Genomic DNA, 12,728 nt, shown 5'->3' with positions numbered 1-12,728 from the left:
AACGTTTGACAGATCAGGTCTACTTCACTTTTCTTCTTCAGAGAAAGAAGAAACTAGAACTTGTCAAATTTGATTACTATACAGAAGAGTATATGTGGGTGGGTAGGGACAAACTATGATGGAGAGAGAAGTAGAGGAAATAGTCTGGGCCAATTAGAAGGCAAGAGAATCAATCAAATTAAAAAGAATTTTTAGTGTGCAAAGAGAATACATTACTAACTTTATTAAACTACCAATACAATGAGTTCTATTTGAATTCTTTTACAATCTATAATTAAAACTGTATTTAACTCATAAGAAACTGGGAAGTAAAGTTGTGATTATTTACTAATATATTTCAGAGTTAAAAAGGACACTTTAAAGGTTAGAAAAGGTGCATACATAGTAGTCCTTCAAAGGATTTTTCTGAATTCAGATGTGAAAAGTTATGCTTTAATATTCATCTGCTTTGGTTCTTTGAAAATATGATTTTCACAGCAGATAAAAAATTTGGCAGATCATGTAGCAGTACCTAGATTTTTTTGTAAGGATTTGACTGGATTCAATGAATGAAATCAATGGCTAGGATGTAAGTCACAGAATAAAAAGTAAATGATTCAGTAGAGAACAATGAGACTTCTGATTGAAGATGGATGAAAATACACATTTTGTTCCCTTCCAAAATCTCACTAAAATAAAGCAAAGGGATATTTTAACCCATAAAGTTAAACCTACAAGGACAAAAATAATGGGAACTGGCAGTGGAGAAAGCCCAGAAACAACCCAAGGAGGTATTTCTGCAAGCCGGCAGTAAATGCTAGCAGCCTAACTTATACCCTCTGATCAGGAGACTTTAGAAGATTGTTTTCTGGCTCTGATCAGCCTGAGTCAGTCAGATCACTGAAAGAGATGAGACTGATGACCATACAGTAAAAAGCCCTGTCAACGAGCCCTGCCATGTACACTGGAACTTCCTGTCAGCTTTTGACTATACCACTTAAAAGGGAGCAAGCAGTCAGAAATCACAGCCATTTCGAGAAAGAAGTTCACACACACAGGTCAAATGCAAACAGATATTTATGAAGAAAATGATGCAGAAAGAAAACTTCAACACATTTATAACTAAGATACTAGAGTTATTAACTCCCAGAAAAACAACATGTTGTACAGAAAAGGAGAAGCAATCACAGTATACTATATGGCTCTGAGGTGAAAATCATTGATAAAGTTATTACAAGGCGAACAAAATATTGACCCAACCAAGATCCTAATGTACTGGGAGAGTGGAGGAATCAGAAGTGTGACTGTGTGTATGTGTGTCGCATGAAAAAATTAGCCATTGTGGACATCAATAGATAATGTCTAAAATGGAAAAATCAAGAGGTAGCAATATAAGCATGTTATTTAGAGATATGAAGATAAAAGTGAAAAGAATTAGCCAAATTAAAGTGCCTCCAGGAGGGAACAGGAGATTGCTGTTTTTTAGTAACTGATAAAGAACCAAATGACTTTTTAAACTCTGTACATGTATAACTAAGAAAAGAAAGAACTGGATGTATGTTCTTTTTTCAGTTAGAAATGATATTTTAAAGAAGTAATCCATCATATGTGAATCCACTTATATAAGTACACTGACATTTTTAAAAAACAACACTCCAGAATCTGTACATCTTGGGAATCTGTGTACTTGTTTCACTGACCTTAGCATTGCTCAAGGCAATTATGGAATTGCCATTTAGAAATGACCTACAGAGATAAGTTTATTAAATATAAACTTTAGTAATCTTAAATATATTAGACTGCATAACACCTTGGCTGGTGGCTATGCCTGAGCCCTCAGGGAGTTGCAGCTGCACTATAGTTGGCCGACAGATTGCTCTTGGAAACCTAACTGAATTCTCTTTTAGAGTAGCAAGGCTAGGAGAAAGGTGGTGCTGTAGAAAAATTGTTTGGGTTTGGGAAGAGGCACAAATTGAAGGATGTGGAGAAATACACAGAGCCATACCCACAGAATAACTTATTGTTAAGAAGTTGCTTTAAGAATCAAGAGATAATTTCAATCTTATTCATAACTTCAAACAATTAATGAGTCAAGGTTATATTGTATTGATGGAAAAAACCAATTTAGAATGTAAAGCAACAACAAAATAAACATACAAAAAAGTTCTTGGAAATAAAAAACATGGTTGTCAGTACTAAAGATCTGAGTAGAGGCAGATAATAAAATGTAACTATTGCTGAAATAAAAATGAGAAAACTCAAGAAATTCCTCTATAACATAGAGCAAGAAAAGACAATGATGGAAATTATAAGAGAAAAGATATAGGTATCCTAGGAGATGAGAATGAAACAAGATAGTAAAGACATTAATCAAATAAATGGAAGAAACTGTCACTGAGTTGAAGAGATTTGAATCTTTAGAGTAAGAGTATTTATTAAACACTGTGAAGGATTATTTTAAAAAGATCTATATTTAAAAAGTTATCCTGGTAAATTTTTAAATTCCAAAGAAAAAATAAATTGCATAAGCCTCTAGACATTAAAAAGAAAGAAGGAAAGAAAAAACTTGAAAGAAGAAGAAAGAGTAAGATTGTGATTGCTCTTTCTATCTGTAACTCTCCGTTCTTCAAGACAATGGAAGCAATGTTACAGAGTTTGTGCTTAAAAGTAAAAATAAGAGATTTGGACATGTAAAAAGTTAAAAAGTATACCACTCATATTCACTTTTGTGAAAAGATTCCTAAGGACATACTTCAGTCAAATTACAAATGAATTAAAAAATTCCTAAAAATTAAGAACAGGAAAGATTTTATATATAAATAATAGTAATAATGCAATCAAACTTACAGTTGTTAAAGAATTCTTAAAATAAAAGAGAAAAAAATAAAAATTAACATTATCTTATATGTAGCAATTTACTTATAAATTAACAGCAACCAGGACCTGGAAATCCAGATTATTTCTTGGAGGTGGGATAAGGGAATGGGGATGCGAAGGCATTACTAAAGGTTAAGCCTTAATAGGGTTGAGTGAGGTCAAAGTTACAGTTAAAATTTAGTATGCCAAAAGGGAAATCCAAATTTGAAATGTTTGTAAAAAATGTAAACTAACAACTCATAAAATAGTATATATAACTTCTAAAAGAAAAAGAAGAAAAAGAAAACTAAAGCAGCTAGCAAATGCTGTGCAAGAGTAAAACATATTAATGATTGTAAAATTCTCTTTTAATGGCAAAGATTCTCCAATTAAGGTGCATATTTTTTAATCTTACCATAGGCTATTTACAAGAAACACAATATGATATAAAAAAAGTTGAAAACAAGAGGATGAACAAAGATACTCCAGACTAAAGTAAGTTAAAAGAGAAAGTGGAGTTGGCAATATCAGTACCAGGAAAAGTAGGGAAAAAAAGAACATTAACTTATACTTGTGAGATATATTATAAAGCTAAATCATATAATATACCAGGAAGCTCTAACATCCATGGACCGCAATACATTAAACAGAACATTGAAATATGTAAAACAAAAACTGCTTGAAATACAAGAAAAATTGTACAAAACCACAATTATGGTAAAGATCTTAAAACTTTTGACAGGTCAAACTGGCAAATTAAGGTAATAATGGATTTTTAAAATGTAACTTAAACATAATAACAATTAAAAGGTTTAATTATATATGTATAAGCCTTTTTAAACTTTTTTTAACCAATAGAGAATATACACTTGTTTTTAAATGCCCAAAGAACATTTATAGAAGTTGATCGTCCAACAGATCATAGGAATAATCTTAATGAAGCTGAAATATCATCTAAGTCATAGTCTATGACCATGGTGGTAAGGAGGTTAGAAAGTAACAACAAAAAGATAATTATTTACTCCCCATCAGAAGTTATATCTCCTAAATATCTCTTAGGTCAAATAGGAACTCAAAATGGAAATAATGGCTATTTAGGAGATATAAAGGCTATTTAGAAAATGACAGAACACTAATCCTATGGTCCACAGTAAAGCTGTGCTAAGGAGGAACTTTAGCTGTAATGCTTTTATTATTTAAAGAAATCATGAGATCCAGGAATCATGGAAATGACAGAATAATATTATTCAACTCAAAAATTAGAAGAAGATAAGCAAAAATCTCAAAAAGGACAAATTAATGAGTAGAAATTCATGAATAACAAAGATAGTGCAAAATCTAGACATGGATCTCTCTCTCCTCCCCCACAACTGCCACTTCCCGCTTCTCTCCCTCCCTTCCTCCCTCTCCCTCTCTCTCATAACGAAATGTTTTGTTTATTGATTGAGTAGGCACCAACCAAGAAGATGGGAGACTTAGTGGTGCCTAAAGTCCATCTTAAGAAAGTACAGAGTACAGGCTTCTTTTATGTCAAGGGAAGCGGGAAACAGGAATAGCAAGAGGTGATTGACTACATAAGACATCTGGGGGCCAGCAGAGGTCCAAGGAAGGTTGTGCTTAGTCTGTTGACTCTAGATGATGTGAGTCCAGTCACCAGGTTCCTGCAAATCTTTGTAAACAATACATACTTCGCTTATCTCCTGAAGAAGTATGTATTGTTTGGTAAAACTCAAGCCAAAAGCAGGATTCCTCTATTGTCTAGCATGTCTATATGCAAGACTAAGCAGGAGCTATTGAACAAAGGCTTGGAGTCAGAGAGGTGCAGTATTTCACAATTCCCCCTTTTTTGTTGTTCTTTCCTCACTCTTAAGGAAAATAGGGCAACTGGGTCCAGGTTCAATTAAGAGGGAGGATTAGCTTTAACATGGAGTCAGATCTGGCTGCTATTGTGCCTCTATTATCTGGGTCTTATTGTCTCACACACTTACCTCTTCCACAATGGTTACCTATACTTTAGAGAGGGCATATGGGGTGTTTAAGACAAAAAAATAAAGATAACTTTCCGTACTGTGTTTCCCAGGACACAAACCATGATGAGCTGGCCACTGCACAAACACTTCCTTGTGCAGCCAGCAAGTAACCTAAAGTGACCCTATTGTCTAAGAACCCACATGCCAAGAACTCTAAGGTATGTATGATTTGCTCCGTGAAGTGGGTGCCGCAATCACTAGAGACAGTCGAAGGTATACCCCATGTGAAAAACACAGTTTCTAAGTTTCTTTGACATTGTGAGGGCATCAGTCTTGCGGGAGGGGAAAGCTTCAACTTATCCAGAAAATATATGCAAAAAAAAATATCGATAACCCAAACCAACTGGCAGTTGAATGAAGTCCAGCTTAAATGTACTATGGTAGATGGGGCTGAGTTAACCAAGCAACCATCTTGGGTTTCCCATAGCCCCAACTATTCATTTTATTTACAACCATTGTTTATCCATCTTAGTTCTCTCATTATGAACAGACTATTGTATGTTTTGCATCAGGCTGGCAAAAGTGTGGCAATGAGGGGTCATTTTTCCAAAAACAGGATGGATTTCATCCACATATTCCACACTCTGACACTCAAGTTCAGTCATTTTAGTGTGTGACTCAATTTTGATGACAGATATCTTACATTGTCTCACATACATTTCTGAAATATTGATAACATATACTATACAACATAAAGAACACTCAATATTATTTTTTATTTGACAATGCTTGCCATTTAATTTCAACACACCAAAATTAGCCTAATTAGTTTAATCTTTTCTTTTGTAAGGAGAAAAACCAAATCTTTTGAGGTGTTCTAGAGCCCTTCCTGAATACCTCAGTTATTCCCAGGTCATTTTCTAATTTAAATTTGCAAAGTTTTAAATTTTGGGAAATATTTCAAAATATATCCAAAAGTATGGACAGAGTTCTTTTTAAAGTGCCAATAAAATAGATCCTTTATACATCCTAGAATTAGTTCTGTTCTGGATGTACACTCTAAAAACAAATAAAAAGGACAAACTCACTTAAGTATGACCAAGTGATGCTTAGTTTCTATTAGAAGGAGTTTAGATAGATGATTATGGCACAAATACAAACACCTATAGTTGGGAGAAATCATGGGTAAATTAAAATCAAACTCTGTTTTAAACCCAGATGTCATAGAATAATGATTCACCTGCATTATAAATGTTCTGTGTAAAAGCTACCACCTTCAGCCTTTGCACTTTCTGTTCCTGCTGCCAGGAACTCTCTTTGCCGAGATATTATCTCTGCTTAAATGGTACCTTACCAGGAATCTTAGTCTGACCACCCCATTCACACTCCATCCCTCCCCTCCTTAGCTTACTTTCTTTTGTTTATATCACCATATGAAACATGTTCATTTCCCACTGCCTCTCCCACTGATGTGTAAGCCCCTGGGAACAGTGATCTCTGTTTTATTCACTGTTATCTCCCTGGTGCTTCTACCAATGACAGGCTCATAGTAGACTCTAGATAAATATTTGTTAAATGAAGTTTGCTCCACAAAACATTATTGTGTGTGTAGGTGACATGGTTTGATAAATACATAACAAACCCCTGATGAATGATGTTTGATTGTCTTCATGATCTACATTTTTACCTATTTCTCAATAGCACGTGAGACAGAGGCAAAGCCGACCTGGCTCTCCATGCTTTGAAGAGTGTGGTGGACAATGTCTGGTCCCATGTCTGTTGTGAGAGTGGAGTACTTCTTCATGAAAACTTCCAGGACTTCTCATTCACTTCTGGTTTGTAATTATGTTGTACCCAAACAAATTCTATGGTTTCCTACCAAAATCTTAAGTTCTTTAAGGTCTGTTTCTTGATAATCTTTCTATGAACCAAAGTGCTTAATATTGTGCCTGGCATACATTCAGTACTCCATACTTTTTTTCCAGAAGCATGAATGAAGAGGAATAGCAGTGAGGCGTTATCTGGTACCCAATCTTAAGTTCGAGACCTTCCATCTGCACCTTAGTTTTCCGTGCCAGTGCCAAGGCCCTAATGCCTGCTCAATCCAGAGTCCTAACCTGGCTCTGCTATGGATACCAGGCAGACTGCTTCCCACATCACACTGCCATCCGTTTCCAATGTAGCAAAGAATGCAGGGATTGGAGCCAGGCATATCTGATTCCTACTTCCTCCACAAACCAGTTGTATATTAGGGGAAAGTTCCTGCTTTACTTCTCTTCTTTCCACCTTTCTGAGCTCAATGTAGTAGAGGCTGCTAATTGTCCACCAATATCCATTCTTCTTCCTTTTATTATAGAACTTCTAAGCTTTAGCTGGTTATTTGGCTGCTGAGTTAAAGACCACATTTCCCAGCCTTCCTCGTAGTTACTGTCGCTCTGGGACTCGGTTCTGGTCAATGGAAGTGAACCGAAGTGAGGCTTGCCACTTCATGGTCATGCTTCTAAAAGGAATGGTCTTACTCTCTCCTCTAACCCTCCCCACCTTCCCTCTAGCAGGAGAACAGGTCATGGTGATGGGAATTGAAGTGGTCACTTTGGGCCCAGAGATGGAAATCACATAGTGAAGATGGCAGAGCTGCTCTACCAGTCTTGGTCTGCTTATATCTGGACTTATACCTGAAAGAGAGATGCACTTCAATCTTATTTAAACCACTGCATCTTGGGGACTCTTTAGGAGACTGCATTTTACACTCTCTATTTAGCTCTGGGGTCAGCCAGTGGCCAGTTAGCTAATGAAGCAATGGAAGAGAAACCTTTGTGGTGCAGATGGCAGGAAAGGGGGGAGGGGACAGATATTTGTGAAAAGGAATTTAACTTTTTATGATGGCAAATACTATACAAATTATATTTCTTATCGCTTCACGAAATTTTTGGTAAAATATCCAGTTATTGTTGCTGTTTTGAGGCGATGTTTGTGTTGAGTTCAGCCTTAAGGACAAATGTGGAGGGTGCTTGGACACTTGGTACAGCAAGGAAGGAGCAAGCTGGCCATGGCTGGGTGGCGAAGTTGGTTGGAGCACCGTCCCATACACCTAAAAGGTCATGCGTTCTATTCCTGGTCAAGGAACATACCTAGGTTGTGAGTACTATCCCCAGTCAGGGCGCATGTGAAATCTTTGCTTTTCACATGCTTCTCTCTGTCTCTCAAATCAATGAACACATCCTTGAATGAGTATGGAAAGGAAAGGGAAGGAAAAGGAAGAGAAGAAAAGGAAAGGAAAAAAGAGTAAGCTCTCCAGGAGTTGCCACGTTGTGGAAACCTAAGAGCACATGGGCCTGTGTGTGCATCCTTTACCCTAAACACTAAAAAAAACTCACTGAAAGTTAGAAAATGATTTTTCAACTGTAGATCTATAGTCAAAATTGGAGACTCAAACTATACATTCTTAAAGTCACTTGGAATTCCCCCCACCCTCCTTACCAGAATTGGCATATCTTTCTATTAATACTATATTTCAAAATTCATGTATCATCAGGGAGTTTTGGGCATAGTTAAGTACCAATTTATTAAATAGATATTTCTCAGCACTTACCCCACTGTATTATGGGCTTGGTTCTCCATGTCAAGAAACTGTTGCATCTGGTTTATATTTCTTGACTTTTAACCTGTAAAGGGGAAAAATGGTCTAGATTCCGAAAATGATAACATTTATTAACCTATAAAACTAGAAAATTTTGCTTCTGACAAACCATTTAGTATGAGTTTTTCTGAGTGAAGTAGCTTTTGGTTCTACAAAGTGCAGAGACTTTGACATGTGCATGCACATGTGTGTCTCCCCATGCATTTATGACACTGGCTTAGTGAGGGGTAGGTATGCGCAATACTCACTCACAAGAGCATTCACTCACTATATACAGAGGGGCAGCCCGGTTCTAGGTATACGAGATAAGTAAAACTGAACTCCTATTCAAGAGGAGTTCCAGTTAAATGCTCTCAAACTTTTCTTTCTTGAGGGTCCTCTAAAGCTTTGCCTTTATTTGAGTAAATTCTTTATTTGGCTCTTTCTGGGTTTTGTTAGCGATTTAGGACAAAAAGACTAAGAATTCCCTAAAAATAAAAATATTACAATTTCTCAACGGCTCTGTGGGCACCTGCTTACCATTTTGACAAAACAAGGGTGTTAGTATTTGCCTAAGTAAACCACCCCCCCAAAATAACTTTCCCCAGCAACAAAGTTTTAATTGAAAAGCAATCTTTTAATATAAATGGACGAAGTACTGAAAAGGACTTCACCTCCTCAGAATTAATGAATGAAAGTCAATTAAATGGCATTCAAGATAGTAGAAAGAGGAGGAAGACGACAGACCCCTGGCCTCCTGTCTCTCTCAAATCAAAGGATCTAAGAGAGACCCTGGCATAATGTGTGTTGAAGAGGAGAAAGGAGCAGGGATGAAGAACAATGGACAGAGAAATTCATTTCGTAGGTTCTCAACTCCTCACTTAAACGTCAGGGAAACTGAGGCACAGCGAAGCTAGCTAGGTGATTTGCCCAAATCCACGCAACTGGAACCTCTGCTGTGGATTTTGCAAGAACCATCCCGGCATCCCAGGCTCTCTCTCTACCCTCCCCGCGCTCCAGCCTCCTGCCCCGACCCGCGCAGGGTTCAAGGCCAGTCTCCTAGGAGCAGCCGACCAGTTGGGGACCCCCGCCCCTCCAGGGCAAGTCTGGCCGACAAGACTAGGGTATGGGGCGACGAGGGTCAGCAGAGACCAAAGCGGTTACCTGCGCTGCACGGCGCCGCACTCTCCTGAGAGATCTGAAGCCCTGAGAGCAGAAACGCCGGGGTCACCTCCCACCCACTCCCAGGGGCCCCGCCACTGGCTGCCCAGCTCCCGCCGCCTGGGCCTCCCTGTCGCGCGGCCTTGGAGGTTCCCGCCGCACCCTCTGGGCCAGCCGCCCAGTGGCCTCCTCGCCATTGGTTGCCATGGGGACACGGACGCCGGGTGCGGGTGGGGTGGGGGATGGGTGGACTGGCGGGAGACTGCGGCGGGAGTGGCCTGGTGGTTGCACCCGGGCTACGGAAAACTTCACCTCCACGAGCGCACCCTGGCTGTCCCGCAGGTTTGCGTCTAGTGTGTCTGCTCGCTAGGCTAGACGAAGGCTCCCTGAGGCCACGGTTGGAGTCCTTTCTTATGTGTGGCTCCCACTGCCTATCATGGTGTCCCGCACCCACCAAGGGTCCCAGAAATATTTGTTGAATGAACGAACATACGAAGTAACAAACGAAATGTAAATAGAGGGGTGGGGTAGAATTTGCATCAATTTTCTAAAACACCCCTGACCATTCTTCCTCTCACCCACATTTGAAATGGTATGAAAAAGAAATAGACTTGGCGTAAAGAGAGCTGCCTTTCTAACCACTAAAGCGTCTTCCACTTGGGAAGAGCTGGATTTCTTTGAACAGCATCATTCAGTGCACAGCTACTCTGGTCGTGTTAGCAGCAACAACTGTACCTGTCTTTCCTAGAGTGCACATTGGGTCCTTAGAACAACTCTGCGAGCCAGGGGCCTTAGGCGGAGCAGTCTTGCCTCCCTTTCAGGGAGACGGAAATAGCTCCTTAGTGGAATGGAACCCAGAGTGACTGATTCTAAATTCTTTCCATTTTTCATCAAATTCCAAGAATAATTGATGATAGAAGCTGGCTCACAGTCCTGATTTTAAAGAAATGATAGGAAAGTGTATGTACATGTGCGTGTATGCTGTGTGTATTACATGTATTGAATGACATTTTTAAGCGCTGGAATTTTGTTTAATTGGAAAATAGTCTTATATCTGTTTTAGGAACAGAATTCCTTCCCAATACATACAATCGATTAATTTCTAATCCCTAAAATCTTTTATGTGCACTCCAATATCATACCACTAGCAGTTTACAATGTAATATGATTTACCAATTTCCAATTTAAAACCAACACCAATCCCTCCATTCAGTTTCCACCTGAATTGCAAAAAAGCATGTTCTGTTTCTTGACAAATTAAGTTTCATAAATGAATTGTGTAAAAGCGACTCAGGATATTAGTTCTAATAAGTGTTTTATAGATCTCATGAATGAATGAAGACAGTAATCATTTTATCTTAACTTGAAAGTTTCCATTATTCTGAAAACCTTAGTCTTAGTCTTTATTCTTGTCTAAACTGAATGGGTCAATTTATTTATTCTGACCAGAGGAAGGGAAAATGGAACTAGGAACAAAATCTAATGAAGCTTCAGGATGCCCAATATCATTCACACTGTGTAGCTCTCTACCATTGGTAAGTACTTTCATGTTCATTAGTTCCTTAGATGCTCAGAAGTACCATGCGACACTAGTGTAACAGGTGTTACAGCTCCTTTTAGCAGATTAAGAACCTAAAGTTTAGAGAGAATAAAGGATTTGTCAAAGATGACATGTCTAGTTCAAGTGCCCCTAAGAACCTAGATCATTTTACTCCAGGTCCAGTGTTCTTCAAACTATCTCAAATTTAATCCCGAATAGGTTTCTTTAGCAGTCAGAATCTTGCTTAGGTAACTATAGATATATTTAAAGCCACATTTTCCCAAGAGACTGAGTCTGAGCAAGGCTTTCAAAGCATAAGTGCGTGAGAGAAAACAGACAGTGATGGCTTTTAAGAAAATTTAAATAGAGAGTAGAACCCCCCTCCCACTTCCCCTTCGAGTTAATAGAAATAAAGGCTTTCACTTCAGGATAAAACGTAATGCTTAAAATGCACAGGCCTGCCTAAATCCTCACCCCTGAAGTAACAGCAAAGAGGAATTTACCCTGAAGTGTGCCTATTATTAGATCTTTTTGGATGAAATTAATGAAAAGAGCAGAAAGTCCTTGAGTTTGAAGGAGGGGAAGAGTGTGACCAGAGTGCTGGTGAGAGCTCAGCCCTGACAGAGCTGGAAGGCACAGCGGAGCCAGGGTAAGACATAGGGCATCATCAGGAGCGGTTTACAAAGAGGATATGCGGCACATATGGCTGAGGAATGAGGACAACCAGCCAGGAGCAGACCACAGAAGCTTCAGATATTGGATCAGATAAAGATGGTAAAAAATATGGATAGTATCTGTAAAGCAATACAACACAAGATTGAGAAAATCTGTAGGGGGCACTAAATATAAAAAATAACCTAGCAGATTTTGAAAAAAAAACCAGTGGAAATTCTAAAACTAAAAGAATTACTAATACCCAAAATGAAGAACACAAGAATTATGTTTAACAGTAGACTTGATTCAGGTGCAGAGAGAATTTGTGACCTGGTAAACAGGTCAAAAGAAAGTTTCAAGAGTATAGGGAAAGACAGAAATAATGAAATAATGAAAATGTTTTAATATGGAGGTTTCACAACATTAGTATTATTTAATAGAATTACTTGTTGTTAAGGATATAAAAATAGGTGGTATATATGAGAGTAGTACATGCCCTGGCATAGAATGGGTACTCAAGAAATATTTGTCCAATTTGAAATGTTAAAGAAAATGTGGCTATTTTGCAAATCATCTTTGTCACTTTTTATAATTTCCATTTCTTTGTCAAAATGTTCAAGCTTTTCTTCTAATTTTTTAAACATATCTAGCATAGATATTTTCTATTTTGTGTCTTGTAATTCCAATGCCTGAAATGTTTGGGATTTATTGCCACTAGTTCTTACGCGTGTCATGTTGTCTTATTTTCTTTACCATTTTTACCTATGAGATAATTTGGGAGAGGGGTCATTTTATTTCTCACATATTTGAGGGTAGGGTTGAGCTGGAGTCTTCCAGGGAAGATTTGCATTTGCGTTTGAGTTGCCTCAAGGCATGGCCAGCTCCAAATGAATTACTTTAAATTCTTCACAGGATTTTTTTTTTTTTTTCAGAGAGTACAGGTAATATG

The 12,728-nt window shown here is 38.1% G+C and overlaps 1 protein-coding gene across 1 annotated transcript in view; it reads right to left on the bottom strand.

The window, feature by feature from the left end:
• Nucleotides 1-9,792, bottom strand: part of DEUP1 (deuterosome assembly protein 1) — an 82,305-nt gene extending 72,513 nt beyond the window's left edge. The window contains exon 1 of the mRNA XM_054577711.1: nt 9,656-9,792. Coding sequence (XP_054433686.1) covers nt 9,656-9,792 — 137 coding nt within the window. The remainder of the gene's footprint in view (nt 1-9,655) is intronic.
• Between the last annotated feature and the right edge of the window lie 2,936 nt (nt 9,793-12,728).

This window comes from Pteronotus mesoamericanus, unplaced genomic scaffold, assembly GCF_021234165.1.
Source record: "Pteronotus mesoamericanus isolate MK-2021 breed Mesoamerican mustached bat unplaced genomic scaffold, CSHL_Meso_final contig_457, whole genome shotgun sequence".
Lineage (NCBI taxonomy): Eukaryota > Metazoa > Chordata > Mammalia > Chiroptera > Mormoopidae > Pteronotus > Pteronotus mesoamericanus.
Note: the sequence above shows the minus strand (reverse complement) of the source record. Positions and strands in the feature narration are given on the sequence as shown.